At 48.7% G+C, this 22663-nt stretch overlaps 1 protein-coding gene across 3 annotated transcripts in view; it reads left to right on the top strand.

Moving 5' to 3' along the window:
- LOC147888114 (E3 ubiquitin-protein ligase APD2-like) overlaps positions 1-22663 on the top strand; it is a 59514-nt gene that overhangs the window by 21722 nt on the left and 15129 nt on the right. For all 3 annotated transcript variants that reach the window (XM_087393755.1, XM_087393754.1, XM_087393756.1), the window contains 4 exons: positions 14270-14363; positions 14472-14546; positions 14667-14749; positions 14887-15033. In XM_087393755.1, the coding sequence (XP_087249881.1) occupies positions 14270-14363; positions 14472-14546; positions 14667-14749; positions 14887-15033 (399 nt within the window). The remainder of the gene's footprint in view (positions 1-14269; positions 14364-14471; positions 14547-14666; positions 14750-14886; positions 15034-22663) is intronic.

Raw genomic sequence — 22663 nt, 5'->3', positions numbered from 1 at the left:
ACACAAGATTGGATGGACCCACATATTCCATTGCATTTGCCCACATTTGCATCAAACCATTGGAGATTTTTTATGTGCTCACACTTTATGGAGCATATGTAGAGTGCAAATCGTCTAAAATATGCCAAAATGCCCTCAATTGAGTGACTTCGCACATTACCCCAACCGTTTGCAACCAAAGTCACCCCATACTTAACAACGTTTCTCCTACACAGGTTGAATGGATTCATTAAATGCCTTCACCTCATCATCTAGAAGATTTTCCCTCAATGCATCAAAAGTGGGAGGGCTATATGTGGGTCCAAATGATGTAATTTCAGATACCATAGCATGGTACGTGCAAAGGAAGACACAAGTAGATGCATCTATGGCCCCCTTTTTTTCCTCAAACGTTATTTCAAGGAAATGGTATCTAAAATAAGCTTGATTCAATGTTGCACGATCTACTTAATTTTTTTTCCAAGAAAATTACTTTATTAAGTATGAGTGAAAACTGTGAGAGTAGGCTCAAATGCGGGAATACATCATGCTATGCATGAGGAAAAGAACAGCTTAAAAGTAGGTAATAAAAAACCAAGGCGGAGGCTGAAAATGCCACCTCAACCTTGAGGGAGACTCAGAGAAGAAAGGAGATCCTCTCCAAACTTTGAAAAAAGTAACTCTTTTGGTAGTGGCTTCTTTGGAGGATCCCTGCATGCTCGCCTAGATGGCCATCAGAGTGTGTATTGTGTCGGTCCAAATACTGAACATAGCTTGGGAAGTTCCAAATACTGAACATAGCTTGGGAAGGGTGAACTTGTGTACCCTTCATCGCCTCTGTACACCTGGCTCTCCAAATATGCCAAGCTGCAATACTAGCCAGAATCTCCCATGATGTGTCTACTGAGGCATGAGCAGCTCTGAAAGGAGTGAAGAGAATAAGACTCCATTGAGTGTCTCCGTACAATGAGAGCTGGATCTAGATCATGTCCCTCGAAATCCCCTAGGTCCCATTGCAAGAACCTAATAGGGGAACCATCATATAACCAGAGTCTCCAAGACCCCAGCGCAAGGAGAAGAGGATCGGGGTCAAGATACCACTGTGAGTTGTTGCCCCACTTCATGAAACCTGCAATCAGGCTGAAAGGCCACCTCCAAAAGAATATCATCAGAAGATCTGGTAAGTCTGCCTCCCAACTCAACTGCAATGTGGCAACGAGGACAAGTAGGGTCAGCCCCGAACCTAGATCTCCACAGGTTCACTTCAATCCCTCCATGAATAGAAAGCCAAAAGAAAAGAGTGATCTTTCTATTCTTGAGGGATTTCCAGAGCCTACGCCAAAAGTTTTTCCCCATAACTGGGGAAATCTGAAAACTATCCCAATGAGAGGCTCTAAAACTATCCCAATGAGGGGCTCTGGAGGGCCTCCAACCTCTACTGCTGAGCTGAAATCTCTGGACATTTCTGACTGTATAACAAAAGAAGTGGATGCTCTTCTCTCGGTGCCCCTCATCAATCCATTCCCACTCCTCTGGGTCCCACTGCAAGAACCTAATAGGGGAACCATCATATAACCAGAGTCTCCAAGACCCCAGCGCAAGGAGAAGAGGATCGGGGTCAAGATACCACTGTGAGTTCTTGCCCCACTTCATGAAACCTGCAATCAGGCTGAAAGGCCACCTCCAAAAGAATATCATCAGAAGATCTGGTAAGTCTGCCTCCCGACTCAATTGCAATGTGGCAACGAGGACAAGTAGGGTCAGCCCCGAACCTAGATCTCCACAGGTTCACTTCAATCCCTCCATGAATAGAAAGCCAAAAGAAAAGAGTGATCTTTCTATTCCTGAGGGATTTCCAGAGCCTACGCCAAAAGTTTTTTGGCATAATTGGGGAAATCTGAAAACTATCCCAATGAGAGGCTCTGAAACTATCCCAATGAGGGGCTCTGGAGGGCCTCCAACCTCTACTGCTGAGCTGAAATCTCTGGGCATTTCTGACTGTATAACGAAAGAAGTGGATGCTCTTCTCTCGGTGCCCCTCATCAATCCATTCCCAATAGGGGAACCATCATAAAACCAGAGTCTCCAAGACCCCAGCGCAAGGAGAAGAGGATCGGGGTCAAGATACCACTGTGAGTTCTTGCCCCACTTCATGAAACCTGCAATCTTGATAGGCTGAAAGGCAACCTCCAAAAGAATATCATCAAAAGATCTTGTAAGTCTGCCTCCCGACTGAACATCAAAGACTAGGGTATCCTCATGTGCATCCTACAGGACAATAATCTCTGTAAAGGAATGCTCGTCCCTGAGAACGCTCCCCACCGAGTGGACTCTGTGATCGGCATGTCAGCTGTATCAATCCACTCTGCCGGAATGGTTGCCTCTATCTGTTGTATCCTGACTGCACTTCCTCTGAGGTGGCCAATTGCTGAAAGTCTCTGATCTTCTGAAAGTCTCCTAAAGGCCTGCCAGGCGCCTACTGTAGAAGCAGGTCCCCTCTTCCATCTAGACCACTGCATATAGTGGCCAGCTTGTGGCCATTATGCATGGCCTAATCAGAAGCCTCCCAAAATGAGAAGATGTCGTCAAAGAGGCTCCTGCCATGCAGAAAGCCCGTCTGCGTATCATGGATAAGATCTGGAAGAAAGAGTTACGGACGAAGATTTTATACAAAGTACCTAGCAGAGTAATTGGTCATCTATGGCCTGAGTGTTAAAATTTGCTGTAAGAAGGGAGACATAGAAATCGGTGGCAACCTACAAGACGGCATTCGGATGTGTTTGAAGAACTCTGCCTGAGTCAACAAGATGTGAGATGCTCTCCCTACTATGTCTGGCCCAAGAGTAGAGAAGAACTGCTTGTTGACCCTTACCTCCCGTGTGAGTCTAAAATGACTCTCTAGCATGAAAGGCATACTTTGTTCTCTGATCTAAAAGTGACTATTGTTGCTGGGCTCTTGCTGTAGCAAGGCGCTCTTGAATCCAAGCATTTTTAGGCCTCTTTTGCTCCTCCCTTTGAAGGGCAGTCAATTGTTAACGGATACATATCACCCCTCCTGAGGATCTCACCCCTCCTGATACGAGCAACTGAAAGATAAAAGTCACTAATACCAGAGAGGGCTGCAGCTAAGTCTGACGAAGAGAGCTGCCCATCATGCATATGAGATATTGGCCCTCCTCTGCATAAAAGGCATCTAGAATCCCAACACTGGCAGAGCGGTGCCTCACATGAGGATCTGAAACCATCAGAATCACTAGAAAATGATCCGAGGTGCAATGCTAACAGTACCACCTCTGTCAAGAGCCCAATCATCCACATAAAATGTGTCAATCTGTGCATGGATAGGCATCTGCAATCTCTTGTTCGACCAAGAAAACATGAGAGAATGTGGTTGAATGTGAAAAGCATCATCGTGCCAAGCATTCTTGCCATTGTATTGAAAAAGGAAGGCATCCCAAGCTGCTCTCTCTAGGGAGTGGATACCACCTTCCCTACCATCCTTTTTGTCTGAGGGCATTTCAACCATGTTGAAATCGCCCCCTATAATCCAAGCCTCTGCAATATGTGACCGATAGAGCAGTTCCTTCCAAAGGACACGATCCCCTCTAGAATTGGGTGCATAAAGGTTTAAAAGACCAACCTTATGCCCACCAATCAAAAGTATAATCCACTGAGCTCTAGAAGGGACTATGATCCCGTGTCCAATCACCAAGGGGAGTATAGAAGAAGAAACATAGATGCAAGTACCTCCCCTGGTGCCCAAGGAGGGTGACCAAAAAGTATGGCCTGAGAGAACCTTACCCGACTCGGCACAATCCCTGACATCCAATTTGTGTTCCCGCATGCTATGCAACATTGAAATCAAGCTTATTTTAGATACCATCTCCTTGAAATAACGTTTGTGTAAAAAAAGGGGGCCATAGATGCATCTACTTGTGTCTTCCTTTGCAGGTGCTGAAACCGCGGCCTTCGATAAACAAAAGGGCAATAGTCTTGTGTTGCTAGGCGAAGCGGTTGATAAATGGCCACAATGCAAGCTTCAGTCACTTCAATCACTTAGCACAACTTAGAGACAAGCTTCAACAACAAAAAAGGTGAGGCTAGAATGCCCCTGCTCAATGAAAATAGTACACAATGCACCCATTGGTCCCAAATGCCTTGGCGTCCCTTACGGTATTTATTTAATGCTTCTGAATGGAAATGCTTTACAACAAGGGTTCAACCTTGCACTGCTCTTCTTTGCAAATCCTCTACTTGTCTTCAAGGCATCTAATTCAAATGCACCACTAGAATTCCCACTGGCAAGGCATACTCAGGCATTCACTTCTGATCTGGCACAACTTAGAGGCATTCAGGCATCCAAACCACTGGCAAACTGAGCTCAAGGCAGCCTCAAGGCTATCACATGCATCCACACTGTCCTTAGGCCTTCCACAGGATCGCCCTTGCCTTTGGGTGCTTGCTAGAACTTGTAGGAGTCTTGAAAGGACTGCACACAACATGCATGCACTGCAAAAAGCTGCAAAGCAAGAAAGAACAAGGAAAAACAGAACCTGGAACCAACTCCCACTGTCTGTGGTAGAGGGGCGAGCTCCTTCCTCGCACCTATCCTCGGCCCAGGCTCCCCGCAGGCAAGGTGCAGGTGCCTTCCAGCAATTTGGAGAAGAGAGAAATGAAGGTAGAGAGCGGAGGGTGAACAAGAAAGAGCCGTAGAGGAAAGATGGTTCACAGATTTGTCCTGAAACGATTGCCTCGGGATCTGTGCCTGAGTCCTCCTAAGAGAGGGTGCCAAAAGCAGTAGGGAAAGTTCCTTGGTACTGTGCTCCTCTTCAAAGCTCTTTGATGCTCTCTCTTCATCATGTCCCTCTTGCTCTGAAATGGTCAATGATCTCTCACGGTGTGACATGCTTGCTAAGATTGATGGCTATAGCAACAATTGCAGTGAAGGTGTCCTTCACCCAACACTATGAGGGCTCACCTCTGTAGGAAGATGGTGACGATCCTGGCAATGGAACCACTGAAACCGGCCTTCGATAAACAAAAGGGTAGTGATCTTCTTCTACTCAGTCATAAACTTCATAAATGGCCACAATGCAAGCTTCATTCACTTCAATCACTAGCACAACTTAGAGACAAGCTTCAACAACAACAAAGGTGAGGCTAGAATGCCCCTGCTCAATGAAAATAGTACACAATGCACCCATTGGTCCCAAATGCCTTGGCGTCCCTTACGGTATTTATTTAATGCTTCTGAATGGAAATGCTTTACAACAAGGGTTCAACCTTGCACTGTTCCTCTCTGCAAATCCTCTACTTGTCTTCAAGGCATCTAATCCAAGTGCACCACTAGAATTCCCACTGGCAAGGCATACTCAGGCATTCACTTCTGATCTGGCACAACTTAGAGGCATTCAGGCATCCAAACCACTGGCAAATTGAGCTCAAGGCAGCCTCAAGGCTATCACATGCATCCACACTGTCCTTAGGCCTTCCACAGGATCACCCTTGCCTTTGGGTGCTTGCTAGAACTTGTAGGAGTCTTGAAAGGACTGCACACAACATGCATGCACTGCAAAAAGCTGCAAAGCAAGAAAGAACAAGGAAAAACAGAACGTGGAACCAACTCCCACTGTCCGTGGTAGAGGAGCGAGCTCCTTCCTCGCACCTATCCTCGGTCCAGGCTCCCCGCAAGCAAGGTGCAGGTGTCTTCTTGCAATCAGGAGAAGAGAGAAATGAAGGTAGAGAGCGGAGGGTGAACAAGAAAGAGCTGCAGAGGAAAGATGGTTCACAGATTTGCCCTGAAATGATTGCCTCGGGATCTATGCCCGAGTCCTCCTAAGAGAGGGTGCCAAAAGTAGCAAGGAAAGTTCCTCATGCAGCCTGCACTGGTCCAAAACAGCTCCAGAACCCACCACGCTGCCAGAAACATGTGCACAAAGGTCCAGCACAGCAAAAGACAACCCCGGGCACCTGTTGGAGGCAACTGAACATGTCTGTACGGGCGTCCGTACACTCCGTACGAAAATTTTCAGAAAGTTCAGAAATGACTTCTGGCTCTTCTTAGAAGTGTGTACTAGCCTTGGAACAGTCAAAACAGGCTTAAAACGGCTGAAAACATGCTTGAAACAGCTCAAATAGCTCAAAAACTGCACAAGAAATACTGAAAACGTCCAACACCTCTGGGAGAGTGAGGGGAGAGAGATGGAAGGTGGGGGAAGGGCATGCATACACATGCATGACAAATGGCATCTCCTCCTTGCCATTTGTCCCTTCATTAAAGTCCTAACCCCCATACCAAGGACAACATTGGTTGTCCTTGGGCCCAACTTTTAGACCCCTCTTTTAAAGCCTTTGCCTTGCCCCTAGGACCTAGTGGTGCACCTAGACTTTGCCCTTAGGAACTTCTAGGAAGTGTGCACTTCCTCTAGCCAATCCCTCACGACCAAACCATTACAACACTTAACCATGGTTAACCCTGGGTTAAGTGTAGGTTGAGTTATAAAGATACTTTACATCACTTTTCACATCCTCGTGACATACCCTCCTCTTAAAACAACAAACTACCTAGGTTGCTGCTGAAAAAGTACAAATAGGCAAAAATAGCCCATACCAGAATACACATCATTTGTAAGATACAATTTGCAATGATAATATGGGCTCAAAGAGCTCGAGAGTCCATCCATACATCAATGCATCCTCTGTGTCGAGTGTCACGGACACCCATCATGGAGACCTCACGACAGAAATACTGTCAGCAAGCAGCATCTTTGGTGAGACAATCGGTGCCACCAAGCGATCTCCATATATATGAGCAGTCTAAATCAAGGAAGGGGAGGTGCTACCCTCCTCTTTAGCACCACGCAATGCTCCAGATCTCTGCTTTGCTGAACCTATAGGAGCTTGTACCGTAGTTGGTGCAAGCTGAAACGCGTTGAGGTAGAGCTGCAAAATCTGAGGTGAGTCTGCTAGGTCACCCTTCTCCATCCACCTCGCATCCAGTGCAGGATAATTCTTGAACTTCACCAGGTAGCGACGGGAAACTCTACCTTTCACTTTTCTTTCCATATGTGCCAAAATCTGTTCCGGAACCAAGATTTCATCCAACTCTTCCACCACGGGCTGATCCTCATGTAGTAGGTCAGCAATCACATCACCCTGGAAAGGCTTCAATAAACTCATATGAAAGGCATTGTGTATGGTCCAAGTGGCAGGTAGCTTCAACCTGTAAGCTACATCATTAATGCGTTCAAAAACTTGAAAAGGACCATAATACCACATCTTCAGCTTTGTGTACACTTTCGTCTTGCCTTTCATCTTCCTGAGTCGTGCTTTTTGAAAACACAACAGCACCCCATTGCCCTCTTTCAAAAGTAACTCGCGGCGATGCTTATCGGCTGCCCGTTTGTGCTTCTCTTGGCTTTTCTGGAGGGCTGTTTTGACCTTCTGGTAAGCAACATCCAAACTTTCCACAAATCTGTCCGCTTCAAAAATCTTCTCTTTCGTATGCAGAATGGGAGGTACCTTCCGTTCTCCTGCCACAATTTCAAAGGGGGCTTTCCTCGTGGATGAGTGTACAGTGTTGTTGTACGCGAACTCAACAAGTGGCAAAAATTGCTCCCATTTTGATTGCTGATCCGAAACGTAGCATTTGAGAAGATCAAGGGCAGTGGAATCGGCTTCTTCGGACTGCCCATCAGATTCAGGATGGAAAGAGGATGAGAAATTCAGCGTGGTACCCATATTCTCAAAGATACCTCTCTAGAAAAGACTTGTCATCTGCGGGTCTCTATCACTGACGATTGCTTGAGGCATCCCGTGATGTTTAAACACATGAGACAAAGAGTCGCGTCATTTGGTCTGCTGTAATTTTCTTTCTGATGGGAATGAAGTGGGCCTGCTTGCTGAATCTGCAAATAATGGTCCATATCCCATCATGTCCAGATGGTGTACGAGGAAGATCAAAGATAAAATCCATGGCAATGCTCTGCCAAGGTCGATTGGGAATAGGTGAGGCTGCAACAGTCGAGTCGGCTTCTGCCTGTCATATTTCACCTTCAATCTGCCATGCATCATGAAAAATCCGTCTTTGAGAGTATAGTGCTCATGCCTCTGTCCATCAATCAACTGATCATAAATCCGTGAAAAATCAGCATCATTGGCATATTGATCTTTCATGGCATCAAGCTCATCATGATATGCAATGGTCACTGTTGAAACTTGTGGCTTAACAGACACTGCATCTGGAGTGGGCTTGCGTGAGAGTGCATCTGCAACAACATTCTTCTTCCCAGGCACATGCACAATCTGAAAATGAAACATAGAAAGAAAATGTGCCCACCTCATATGCTTTTTAGACAACCTTCTCTGAGTGAGAAAGTACCGCAATGATTGATGATCGGTCTGAACATGAAAATCAGCACCCAAAAGATAATGCTTCCAGGTTGAAAGAGCATGTATGACAGCCAACATCTCTTTCTCATAGATGCCAAAATTCATTTCAGCATCCCGGAGCACTCTACTCTCGTATGCCACGACTCTTCCATCTTGCATAAGTACCCCTCCTACGCTGTTCCCACATGCATCTGCTTGGACAGCAAAGGGTTTGCAAAGATCTGGCAAAATAATCATAGGATCTGTGAGCAGAGTCGCTCCTTCAGTAGGTCAAAAGCTGCAATTTCTTTGGGACCCCATCTGAAAGTGACCCCTTTCTTCTGTAAGGCATGTAAAGGAGATGCAATCTCTGCAAAATACCGAATGAACCTCTTGTAGTACGAGCACAAGCCTAGAAAGCTGCATACTTCATGGATGTTCTTCAGGGGTGGCCAATTCTTGATGGCCTCTACCTTGGCTTGGTCCATCCTAACTCCATCCTTGGAAACAATGTGCTCGAGAAAATGGGTCTCATGCATGAAGAATTCACTTTTCTTGGCATTGACAAGCAGCTTATGATTCCGTAGCTCCTCGAGAACAATTGCCAGGTGCTTCCTATGTTCAGCCTCATCTTGAGAGAACACGATGATGCCATCGAAGAAAGTGCCAACAAAGGCTCGGTGCTCTCTAAAAATCCTGTCCATCATTCTGTTGAAGGTGGCAGGTGCATTGGTTAACCCAAATGCCATGACAAGAAACTCGTACAGACCAAATGTGGTATGAAATGCTGTTTTGTGAACATCCTCTGGCTGATCTTATTGAGGGCTCTATAGTCAATGCACATCCGCCAGAATCCATCCTTTTCTAGACCAAGAGCACGGGTGAGCAGTAAGGTGAAGAGCTGGGCTGAATCAGCCCCTTCTCCAGCAGGTCCTTGACCTGGTTCATAATTTCCTCTTGCTGGGCTGCACTGACCCTGTAAGGAGGTCGGTTAGGAGGACTACTACCAGGGATTATATTTATCGTGTGGGCTTTTGGCCTTTCAGGGGGCAATTCCTGTGGAAGTGAGTCAGAAAAACAGTCCCTAAACTGAAAAAGAAAATCTGTCCACTGTTTTTCCAGCTTAGAAAAATGAGACTCTTCTTCTACTGACTTCTTTTCAGATGCAAACACTAAGTACGCTGAAAGATGCTTTTTTATTACTTTGCCAATGGCAGAAGCAGATATAACAGGGATGGATTCTCCCTTCAATTTAGCATCTAGAACGTGGGTCTTGCCACGGTGAGTGATTGTGATTGTTTTATTCTTTGTATCCAAAACAGCCCCAACACGTAAGTGCCAAGGTATCCCCAGTAACACATCACAACCATTCAACGGCATAATATAGAACTCTTCTGTGTCCACGTAGCTTTGAATATGCATCCGCAGCTTGCCTATCACCGAAGTAAGTGACTGGTTGAGTCCTGGACAAGCCATATCTGCATCACACAAAGGACCCATCTCTTCTGCCGTTATTCCTAACTTTCCAGCCAGCTCTGGAGAGATGAAATTGGCCTTGGCTCCCGGATCGAAAAACATCAGAGCTATCTGGTCTCTTATCTTGCCTCATGCCCGGCATAACTCTGTAGCATCTGTATTCTGAACAGCCCCAATCAAGTCTGGCAAAAACCAGCAGTGGGCTTGGGCTTTTTATTCCTCTGATCAGTCCTCTTTTCCTCCTTGTGCTCACCTTGCTCAGAAGGAGGGAACTTCCGCTTCTTATGTGGGCATTCAAAAAACCTGTGGCCTTCCTCCTTGCAAATATAACACTTGTTGGCATCATAAAGAATTTGCTTTTCCTCATCAGACATGCGGGTCGGCGGTACTTGCCTTTGTCCTCCAACAAACTTTGCCTTCATGGGCTGCGAAAACTTTTTGAACTCCTTAGGGGATTCCGTCTTGTTGCCCTTTGAGCTTGATGTCTCTTGTGAGCTTCCTTTGAACCCATAAACTTTCCCTTGCATTAGTGCATAAGCTGTAGTGGCATTCTCAACCAACTGAGACATATTGGAAACCCTTGTCTTCGTGCAGAAGTCCCGAATCTCCCTTGGCAACCTGCAGCAATATCTTGAAATAATGTTCTACTGTCTATAATTAACAAAATGTATATTTTCCTTGTCACGACACTCCCTCTTGCTTGAATGAGCATGAGTCCTCTTCTGGATTCTCTCTTGTATCTTTCTCTCTCTTTTACTTCTGCATTTGCATCGCCTCTTTATCATCTGTAAGTATCCTTCTCCTTGACAGTACACGACCTCTTCTAAATCAAAACTTCAATCGCATCTTCAAGTTGTGGTTCCTCTTGATGCTAAACGTCCAAAAATACAGAAGTATCAATGCAATGTCTCTTCAATATCTCTTTGTGCTCACATGAAGGACATTCTTCATGTGCTACTTAACTGAATCTCAACTCTTATGCTCGGAATCTCTCTTTTGAATACCATCCTGCTGAAATCTCTTTTTTATAACCTACTCAATAACCTGTACATATCCTCAACAAACTGATCGGTTGTAAAAAGATTCTCTCGCCCAAATGTGTTATTGAAGTAGGTAAACATTGACCATAGATGATTTCCAAATTAAGGACTGCTTAGTCTAATAAGTCTTTCCTTCTATAGATCATCAAACTCTTTTTCTAACTCTTCCATTTTCTATCCTATTCATCCTTTAAGAAGCTCTACATGGAGGAGAAAACCCTTCATTCTCTACAATGAATATACCCAATTTGCTTGGACAGCGGTACATGTCTTTAAGAATTCACTGGCAGTAGGGCTTCCCAAAACTTCTTATTGTAGTCCTCCAAATTTCTGCAATTTGCAGCATCCAACTTGTACCAGGCGGTCATGATATCCACCTCAAAAGTGGTAGTGAGCCATGTTGCTGAGAAGACCTGCTTGAATTCGACCCAAGTGGTAGGTGCTCTGCCTTGCAAGAGGAGGTTGGTCCACCATTGGAGCGCATTGCCCTTCAAAAAGGCGGCTGCCTTTCGGACTTTGGAGGATTCTGTGAAGTGTCCACCTGAGGAGGCAGCATCAAACTGTTGCATGAATGTCAAAGCCTTCAATCTGTCTTGCATCCCATTGAAAGTCTCAAACTTGATAGTTGCCCCTCCCTCCTTGTAATCTTTCAATTTGCCTTTAGAAGTGAGATTGTCATAAACGGGGGGCTGTAAAAACGGTGGGGGCATCATTGCTCCTGCATTCTGAACCATTCCAGCCGTACCCATGGTACAAATGAAATACAAGTTCACTTTCTCCCTGGTGGGCATATCTTGCAATCCTACCTCCGTGACACTTCTAGATCACTCAGCTTGCGGGCTCCTGTAGAGCTTGAGTTGCGCTGTTACCGTGCCTACAAACACACCTCCTAGCTATCCCTCGTGGACAGCCACGGGTGAGGCAATGAATGCTCCTTTGATCCGTACACTTTGTTGCCCTGGAAGACAGCCGAGGGTGAAGCCTTTCTCTTGAGCTCTGTCTGCAGCATGTCAACTTCCTCTGGTCCTCCTATTTGTAGGCCCAAGGTCTTTGCTCTGCTGCTCCAAACTACTCTTGAAGGGCTGATCCGCCGGATGGGAAGTGGGCCCCCAATGGGCTCCTAGGGCCAAAGGCCCTCCATAATAGTGGACTGGTCAGCCCTATTGGGCCAACCCAATCAACCAACCCCATCAGCCACTGTTTGGTTTTTTGGTGACCCAACTTGGGTCTGTTGGCCGGCCGACCTGGCTGGTCAGCCAATCAGCCTGGTAGGGCCCTAGGAAAGGACCAAGGGCCTGCCCATTGTAGCCCCTTTCCTTGCTCTTCTTGGCCCCAAGGCTCTCCTGCACCTATCTTCACTTGGCCGAGCTGTTCTAGGCCTCTTCCATGGTTTCGTACAGGCTGCTCCAGATTGTTGTACCTGTCCGTACATATGCACCGCCTGTTCCAGGTCCCTTTTGGTCATTCCAACCTATCAAACTTGTGCATTTCCCGTATAGTCCCTGACTTTTGCATGGCAAGTCCGTACAGCCCGAAGCCTCCATGACAGCTCCAATACTACCAGGTACCTGTCTTGTGTGCTGCCCACATGGCAGCCTATATGCTGCCCATGTGGCAGCCACATTATTCCCAAATCCACCTTCCCCATGCTCTCCTCATATGGGGGCTTACAGATGGGGAGGTGACTTTTCCCCAACAGGGCTGAAATAGAGGGCTGAACGAGAGTGGAAGAGAAGGTTGAAGGAGGGGGCTGCAGGAGAGCTGAAAGAGAGGGTTGCAGGAGGGGATTGAAGGTGGCCTGAAGGAGAGAGCTGAAGGATTGGTGGTTGAAGGAGGGTTGAAAGAGTGGAAGGAGTGGATGGGATGAAATAGAGGGCTGAAGGAGAGTGGAAGAGAGGGCTGAAAGAGTGCTGAAAGAGAGGCATGAAGGAGTGGAGGCTGAACTTTTTAGGAGGCTGAAGGAGTGGATGGGCTGAAGGGCTGAAGAGCCCACAGGAGTTCAAGGAGTGGAGATTGGAGTGGTGGAAGGAGGGCTGAAGGAGTGCGAACGAGGCTGAAACGGCAAAATGGAGGGGCGGTGGCGATTCAGGCTTTTGGAGTGCAAACCAGGGGGAAATGGCACACTTCCCCTTGGGGAAATGCTTCACGGCTGGTGGGAAATGTTTCCCTAGCCTTTTCTGTCTAGGGAAATGTTTCCAAACAGAAACACTGTTTCTGTCTAGAAAGGTTCTGAAATGGCATTTTGGGGGAGAAGGGTGGGGAACCCGTTTTAGTATAACTATGATTTTAAAAGACCTAAAGCCATCAATTTATAAGCAGGAAGAAAAAGAAAGGAACAAGGACACTATAAATAGGTCTTAAAAAAATAACAAGATCTCCACCGATTTTCAAGGTGTAAAATGCCTTGAAAAAGAAAGAATAGAGGACGCTATAAATACGTTTTTTGAAAAGCATGGTAGAGTCACTAGATTCAAGGGGAACATGAATTACCTAATTCTCCACTTTTTTGTCCGATGGAAGTGGAACAACTGCTACATCAACAAGAATGTGAGTATCTATTTGAGAACTTATTTTTGTTGATCATTTTACTTATTTTGCACTTGAAAATAGTAAATGTTGTTGAAAAGCATAAAGCTTCTTTTAATGATTCAATGGTTGAAAGATATCTAACTTTGGTTTACCCCATGAGAAAGAAGTATATATATATTTTGTGGATCTACCTTTGTTTGTAAACCCCTTACAAACTTACTCAAATGGAAGAACGCAAACTGAATATCTTAGAAAAGGCCAAATCCAACCAAGTAGCTCACCTTGGTCTTTACTGTAATTTCTTTTGGTTTAACTAATACTCCGACAAATTTATGACACTTATGAATAGTGTCGTAAATCCATATTAATGTAGTATTTTTATATGATATCTTAGTTTATAATTTAGAAAAAAAAGCATGTGGAACGTTTGAGAAAAGTATTCCAATTGCTTAGAAACAACTCTAAGCGTAAATTCTTTGCAAAAAAAGTACAGTACTTGGGGATGCTGCTGCTCATTTGGATACCAAAGAGGAATGCACATTGCACATCAGGTGTCCTCTCTTGTGGAATATGTTGGGTGAACCTTTGTCTCTCCTCTTTGGCTTGCTCCTAAAATTTTTTGTTTATGGATCTGGTGTTGGGCCATCTTTGCTAAGTTGTTTTTGATGCAGCATATTGAGTAAGGCTAGTCGTATGCTTTTATGCTTTACAAAGAGTTGACTTCATGAGAGTAGTATTTCTGTCTCTCAATTGCAGTCTATGCACATCAAGAATGTCGTTAGTCTGAGGACATAATAAGAGTTTTCTTGCACAATTCTGATTGCAAGGGACTGGTTAACTGTGTGTAATCTGAAATTATACTTCTATCCACGTAGGAATGGTCCTTTTGGCTCAATAAGGGCTCCCAGGTAGTGCTGCAATACAATATATCAGACCCTGATATGGAATTGCTGCTTGTTGTAATAAAGGGTAAGCAAGGACTGTGTTCCACTATTTTATTTCCGTTGCTTTACAGATTTTCCTAAGAAATTTGTAGCATGAAATGCTCAATTGAGTAATCTGATGTGAAGTGCACAGGGGAGGAGAAAATGCAAAAGTGGATTCAGGATCTCAGCAATTTTGATTTGGTTTCCTCCTTGAAAATTGCACAAGGTATAACAATACTGATCTGAAAGTCATGTAACCTTATCTGCTCAAAAAGGGCAGTATGCTGACATTTCTTTCTTTTTTCCATGCTTTCAAATATAATATTATTTCTTCATGCTGGCTTAGGTGTGGGAATTCTTGAACATGAAGTGGAAAGTGATTACAACTATTATTTTGCATTTGGGAATATGCAGTCCTCCAGTGCAAAGGTATTTACAAGAAATCCAAGTTTTGGAGTATCTCTGAATGCATAGACCTTTGCTGATGGGACTATTTTTTACATATTCCAAGCTGTTGTCAGTCCCTATCAATCTTACATGTATTGATCATAAAGTCTGGAGAGCAGGTAGCTTTACAGATAAGACTTCAAAGTAAAGCGTACAGTATGGAGAATCATACCTCCCAATGCCTTTTGACATCTGCAACCTGTGCTGTAAATCTAAAATTTCTAGGCTCGAATGTTCTACTTTTGACAACACCACACGTGAATCAGGTATCTTGGTGGCTTCTTTTTTGTTTGTTCCAACGTTTTTTTTGTTAACTTAAGGATGGATGCTGTAATGTTCTAAAATCTATGTGTTACTTTTGAGATGAGACTAGATTTGTGCTTGTGTTAATGAATTGCAGTAACAAAGAAATAGAGATAGAATATGGAATACATTACTTCTCAGGAAAAACAGAGGGAGAGGGACTGCGAGAGACTAAAAGTAAGAGATACATCATGTGGAAAGCTCTCACAGCACCTGGCCCAAAGCTGAGAAGAAAAAAGTTCAAGGAGATACATCAGGTGGATGCCCACAAGGTCAGGTCCATATCCTGAACAAAATGCCAAATAAGGCAATGGGGTGGAGTGTATTGCGACCTGCGAGAATCGGGCACCTCAAGGATGTCTGTACTTATATAATCTTCAGTTAGAATTTTGACAAGATCTTCCTGTTTAATAGCTCTGCCATCCTTTAAAACCAATTAAATGGTTTCACCTCATAGAGAAAGGAATGCCAATAGTATGGTAGCATAAGCACCACCCACCCCATGTGTGTAACATGCTGACCATAATAGAGGGCTCTGAGCCTCTCCTCCCCCCTCCCCCCCCCCCCCCCCCCCCCGGGCCCGTGTCAAAGAGATGTTCTCTCTCTTGTTGCATCTTGGAGTTCTCTGTGGAACTCTCCCCCTATCCCAATACTTGACGTGGCCTCATCACTTGATGCCATGTGTCCCGCAGGGGATCCCTTCCTTTAAGCCCTCTTTTGGGCTACCCTATGCACCACATGCTAAATGCTTAGGCCTAGGTGTGACCCTAGACTCTGATTCTCTAGGCCCATGACATGCCAAGCATTGTCGAGCCCTCTGGTTTTCCGCCTCGCCATAACCAAGCCGCATGGCCCCGCTATTATGGTTGACGTAACATTCCCTTTCTCTTAAGAATGGTTTACGTCCTCGAAAACAAAATTGGGAAACCTCCTTTGGAGATTGCTTACCCTTTTCCATGTTGAACTCTCTTTAGGTCTATCTTTCCACTTAAGCCGACATTCTTGCCATATTGGCCATCCCCCATAACCGCGAAGAAGGAAACAGAGGAGTCGTCCATCCGACCTGCAACCACCAGTGGGATGCCACGGGGGGTGAACTGTCCCAGCCAACGGTCATCACCAGGCATTGGATCTGAAACTCGGGTGGAACCAACCAATCAGCTGGAATCGCTCCGTCTATCTCCGTACGTCTCGCCTGAGCTCCACGGGCACCTCCAGCTGCGTCTGCAAGATCAACGGTCTCCAAATGTCTGTACGTGTCCCTCCAAACTCGAAGGGACCGGGCTGGCCCCCGCATCCAGCCGTCCCACCTGATGTGTGATCTCTCCCCCAGCTGAAGGCCCTCGGCATCTCTAACCTGATCGTTCCAGATAAGCGGCTGGCGATCGATCTCCTCCTGACAGCTAGGAGGGGACTGTATGAGACTGAGGCGGAGCCGCCTCCAAACCATGAGGAGGCTACGAACGAGTGGGGAGCGGGGCTGAGTGAGCGGGGCGGAAGTGAAGATCCACCTGAGGGACGGTAGCCACTCTCCACCTCGGCGCGGGACACAAGAACCGACCCCCTGCTGAAGTAGCATCTTCCACGTTTGCCTCCCCGGGGTCAAACCGCGGATAACTAGCTTGCCCAACAGGGCTTGACTTTGAAGCTCTGGGTCTATGACTCCCAGGCCACCCTCAGCCTGCGGAAGAATGACTGTCTGCCAAGCAACCTTGGCTCTGGTATCTCTGAGACCATCCCCCCCAGACCACAGGAAGTTCCGAACCAACCTCCTAAGCTGTGCCACGCTGGATCTCGAGAAACACCAACAGGAAGCCACATACCAAGCTGTGGCTAGGAGGACCTGGTTGACTACCAGGGCACGACCTGCAAGGGAGAGCTTAGCAGTTCTCCAGAAAGCCAGCTTCCGTCGAATGGAATCTAGCACCGGGAGAAATTGCTGAGCTGGCGTGATATCCAGGCCGACCTGAAAGCCGAGATATCTAGCTGTCTGTCCCCGCGGGATCCACCTGAAACCCAAAAAACTCCCCCACTGAGAGCACGCCCCGGGGTTTGTGAGAAAACCAACTGATTTGTTCCGGTTGATTTTCGCACCGGCTGCTGAACAGAAGACCTCTAGGGCCATCCTCACCCTCTCCAACATCATCTCATCATCCTGGACATACAGTGCTGTGTCATCTGCATACTCCGAGTCCAGGAGCTCCGTGTCCTCCCGGAGGGGAAGGCGAACACCCCGGATCGCGGTAGACCTCGCCCGAAGGTAGTATGTCATAGCCTCGGCGAAGAAGAGAAACAGGTAAGGAGCAAGGGGGCAGCCCTGACGCACCGATCTCTCCAAACGAAAACGCTCTCCTATCCTGCCGCCAATGATGACCCTGCTAGAAGCTGTCCTGTATAATGCTGAAATACCCTGAATCCATCCTGCTGGGAAAACTCTGAACGGCGCTGGAGAGTCTCCTCAAGAAGGGCTCTGGCTCGAAGGGCCTGGATCCGAAGCTCCTCCGAGCCCGGGGCTGCCTGCTGGAGTCGCTGAATGGAAGCGAGGTCCCTCCGAAGAGCTCTCTCTCTGCCCCACCACTCCTGTCGAACCTGTAGGGCTGCGAGCTGGCAAATCTGGCTGGACTCCTGCAAAGCCTGCGCCACCGAATCAACCAGATCCACGCACTCGCCCCAATCTCTGTCCCATAGACTGCCGATACTGCTGCGCACGTCCTCCCTCGAGAAGATGGAGTCGGGAATCCGGCACAAGCGGGGGGGAAGGGCCTGAACTGCCGAGTCTAATGATAAGAGCACAGGCGCATGGTCGGCGGAAAGTGTCGTCCCTGGAACTATACCCGCCTGACCGCCTCTGCTGATGGCCCAATCACTGACATAAAATCTATCCAGCCTCTCCAGGAGTTTGCCTCCTTCCCTGCGGAAGCCCCACGAGAAGTCCAAGCTCCCGTGCCAACGACGGAAGGACGGGTCTCTCCAGCTGTCCCTACCTCCTGTCGCGAAGATAAAAGAGTCCCAAGCGGATTGCTCTGCCTGAGACATGCCAGTAAACTCTGGTCCTCTGCCCTGCTGGTCCTCCAAGGTCTCTAGATTGTTGAAGTCACCTCCAACAATCCAGGAATCCAAGTCTAGGAGAATCCCTGTGAGTGTCCTCCAGAAGGTGGCTCTGCACCGGAGGTCTGTGGGAGCATAAATGTTGAGGATTCCTATTCTGGAACCCTCCAATTCCAGGCCTACCTAAAGGGCACGGCTTGGGATCAACGTGCCATGACCAAAAACTCCCTGGGCTAATTGCTCGCACACGGAAGTACAGACACCTCCACTCCTCCCCTGTGCGCCGATCGAGGGCTCCCAATAAGTGTGAGAACGTCCAGGGAGAATCTTCCCGTAGCTACGGGAATGAGCCACAGAAAGCTTGTGCTCCTGAAGCAGAAGTACATCCAAACGACCAATCACTGCTGGCTGAAGTTCCTGTCTCAAAATGAGCTACCTAGGACCACGGGTGCCAGAAGAATGAAACCCGTTCACATTCCAGGAGACAAGGTGTAGGCTCATGGTGAAGACTAGGAGGCTGCGAACAACTGTCTGCTTGCGGCAGATGTCGATGAAGAAGCTGACATTTTGGAGTGGAGGCGCTGACGCTTATGAGAAGGTTTGGAGGGGGAGGCGGGGTCGTCCTGCCCGTTCTTCAACACCTTTAGCAAAGGCGAGAGGCCTTTGGTGCCATGAGCAAATGCTTTCTTGAGCCAGCTCGAGATCTCTGAAGTAGTCATCCCGTAGAAGGCTCGGAGTTTCTGAGGGGTCAAGGCTCTGACATCCTGGGGGAGGGGCCATGACAGAGGGGGCCTGAGGATCACAATCAGTCTGAAGCGTTTGGCGGCGCAGCGCCATCGCAGGCGCACGTCACCCTCGGACCACTGAGTCTCGAGAAGCTGCCCACCGGACGGGCCTATCCAGGAGCAAACCTGAGCGTGCGTCTGCTCTCTGAGAGCCTCCCAGACGGAGTCGTCTGTCCAAGTCTCGGTGCCGTCGTTGAGGAACGTGAAAGCAAAGCTAGGGCCATCCCTCGGGGCCAAGGCTGCTATCTTCCCATCCGCCCCTTTGCGGAGCAGGAAGATACTGATGTCGAGACAAGCAAGGAAGGTCCCAAGGTCGGCCACATCCAAGTAGTGCCAGGGGCCAGATCTGTAAAAGTCGCGAGGAAGCTCTCTCTCCTGAAGCTGAGGCCCACCAGAGTCTGCAACTGAGGGGCTAGCGGACAGGGAAGCCTGCTCCAGTGGTGATGTAGACTCAGGCTGTCCTGCCTGTGGAGGGGAAGGGGGAGGTGGCTGGGGGGTAGGCGACTTAGACTCCACGGAGGCGACTAGCGGGGGGGGAGGAGGAGGGGGAGTGGGGGCTGCCCTCGGCTGAGGAACCATCGGTACAGCTAACTCTACAGGAGAGCTGAGAGAGGCGGGGGGGGGATGGGGATGCACCTGGGACTGGTGGGGCTGAGAAGGAGGAGGAGGAGACTAAGGAAGAAGAGGCGGGGGCTGAAGCTGCGGGTCGGGAAAAGGGGGGTGCGATTGGGGAAGGGGCTGGGACTGAGGGGAAAGGGGCTGGGGAGCGGAAGAGAGGGGGACCTGAGGCTGTGGAGGGCGGGCTACCGTCGAAGAAGAAGCTCTCCCAGGACCCTGGGGCGGCTGCCTGTCAGGTCTCTGAGGTGCTGCTGCAGGTTGGGTAACCTCTGCCTCCTTGCCTTTATCAGAAATCTTCTTGCTCTTCCTCTTTTCCTTCTAACCTCAGTCCAACCGCCAGCTAACTCTGGACCGGACTCCGGCTGCCTTTGCTCCTCCTGACGTGGCTGCTCGGAGGGGGGGGAGGGGGCGGAGGGGGAGGGGGCGGGGGAGGCCGAGAGGAACTGGCGAATCGTGGACAAACAGCAGCCAAGTGCCCAAAGCCGTGACACCTCAGGCACTGGCCTGGCTGTCCGGTGACTACCATGCTCTGGGTGATGCTGCCGGCATCTGTCACGATCTCGATCACTGCAGGGAGAGTCGCAGGGTCCGCCACCGCCACACGGACTCGGGGGGCTCCTGCCGTAGTCACCGCGTCAGCGAAAGTGTCGTGCATAACCCAGCCAAAGTGGGAGCCCAGGTCCCTGACAATCGGCTGCAGCTCAGCAGCAAGACCTGGAAAAACTAGCGTCACTGGATGGCGAGGTATACGGAACCGAGCATCAAAATCCGCTGTGCTGAATCCACGGTACCAAGGGACTATCATAATAATCTTTCCATCCACAGACGTGGGGGAACCAGCAATCAAGTTGCTCGCAGCTTTCGCATTGGAGAGTTTGAGCCAGAAGATGCCCCTTCCCATAAGGGCCACCTCCTCAATATGGCCGTCCTCTAGCATGAGAGTGGACTGGAGCCAGTCCCTGATGGTTGATCTGGAGGGGGAATGTCCAATGACTATACCATAAACAGAGGTAAGGGCAAAGTCATTGGCAACCTCCTGAACCCGAGACGATTGTTGCTCTGTCAAGATGACGCGGTAGGCATCTGGAGAGGGAGGGTCCGACTGGGCCTCCGGTTCCCGGCAGGGAGCCGCCATACCGCCAAGACAAACTGCGAGACCTCCGATGAAGAAGAGGCTGCCACCCAAAAAAAGGGGGGATAGATGCGGGAGGGTGGAGCCTGGGTGTGAAGAAGACGGGTGAGGCGAACCGGGGCGACATGAGTCGGGTGGGGGAAGCGGAGGCGTAGTCGAGAGCGGAGGCGGAGAGCGGGAAGGATGGAGGGCGGAGGGCGGTGGAAACGAGGCGGGAGACTGGGAGGCGGAGGTGGCGAGGGGTGGGGGCTGAGGATGGAGGGCGGGTGAGGTGAAGAGGCGGGAGCGGGGGTGGGGCGGGGCAGTGCAGGAGGGCGGGAGGGGGCGGGGCGGAAGGGCGGGAGGGGCGGGGGGTGGCGTAGCGAGGGGGCGGGGGAGTGAAGCGGGGGGCGGGGGGGAGCGAAGTGGGGGGGCGGGGGCGGGCGAAGCGAGGGGGCGGGGGGGTGAGGCGGAGAGGCGAGGGGGGGGTGAGGCGTAGCGAGGGGGGGCGGAGTGAGACGGAGGGGCGAGGGGGATGAGGCAGATAGGCGAGGGGAGAGGGCGGGGGAGGGCGGGTGAGGGCGCAGCGGGTGAGGCGGAGGGGCGAGGGGGTGAGCGGAGAGGCGAGGGGTGAGGCGGAGAGGTGAGGGGTGAGAGCGGAGGGGGCGAGGGGGTAAGAGCGGAGGGCGAGGGGGCGCAGGCGGTAGCGGCGGGGGTGAGGCGGAGGGTGAGGGGGTGAGGGCGGAGAGGCAGGGGGGTGAGGGTGGTCGAGGCGGGGGGGAGCTAGGGGGAGGTAGAGGTTGCGGGAGGGAGGGGGAGGGCTCGCAGGAGCAGCTCAATCTTAGTGGAAAACATAACTAGAGAGTCACCCTCTAGCTTTCACCTATATCTCCCGGTTTCCATTAATCAAGCGTGAGTCCATCTCTGTGCTATGTAGGGAGTTAATTGGAAGCAGATGATAGATAGGATAAAGGTTTTGGAGAGTCCTTTAAGTAGCCGAGAATAGTCAATGATGACCTACAATCAGCTCCTCGAAAGGAGATTTGTAAATTGTGTCTTATTTCTATGCTCTCAGAGCATGGAATGGAATCCGACCTTTTAATAAGGATGATGGACAGGATAAAAGGCAAGGGAGGGGGAGTCCTTTGAGTGCATGTGAGTAGCCAATGAGGACTTGGAACCACTACCTTGAAATGAGATAGAGGAGGTGATACTGTGAAGGAAAGATTTCTCCAGGCATGGAATCCAAGCTCGAAACCCTGAACCACAAGCTTTGATGGCATTTCCTCAGTAAGTTGGAACCTATTTGGGCAAAAGAAATGCAATTAAACTACCTAATCAAACTAGACAAAAGCACTCAATAGAGTTCATGTGGCCAAATCATTGGACCAATTTGTTTGGCTGGCAACCAATACATCCGGATAGCAACAAATTTCCTGGGTGGCAACCAAACCAAGTGGCTAAATAGGAAGTCGCCTTGTTTGAATTCTCCAATTTCCAAGCGAGCATAATTGTAGAAGGAAGACAGGGAAAGCTTGAGGAGGGGTATTGTTGGGCTATGCCCACTGTGGTTTGGATAATGCCCTCATGGGTTGTAATATTGAGCCTACACTAGGTTACGGCATGTGGGTCCAAGACAATTCGTAAACTTCAGATTTAAAATCTGATTCCAGCTCAATGAAGGAATCTAAGGTCCCTCATAGATTGGTGCAATAATAAAACTTTGCATCGTACATGTGACACTGCCTAATCCATTCGAGCTTTCTCAAGATTTCTCAAACGTCTTGTGTTCTCTCTGTTTTTCACATATTTCACAAGTGTTATCAGAGCCATGATCCCAAAGCAGCCTGCACAAGCACGCGTACCCATGAATCCCTGGAGGTGACCTGCAGAAGACGACTGCAAGAACTGAGAAGTTCCATTGCCAGAACTTGCTCCAAACTCGAGGCAAACAGTTCATGGTGATGTGGGAGCCCTCCACACAGCTTGGAGCTCAGTCAGCAAATGCATAAAGTTGTGCAAACAATTTGT

This window comes from Dipteris shenzhenensis, chromosome 22 (genome assembly GCF_047967505.1).
Source record: "Dipteris shenzhenensis isolate YYH24624 ecotype China chromosome 22, Dip_SZ_1.0, whole genome shotgun sequence".
Classification (NCBI taxonomy): Eukaryota; Viridiplantae; Streptophyta; class Polypodiopsida; order Gleicheniales; family Dipteridaceae; genus Dipteris; species Dipteris shenzhenensis.
The sequence above is the reverse complement of the archived record's forward strand: the minus strand, read 5'-3'. Positions and strand labels throughout refer to the sequence as shown.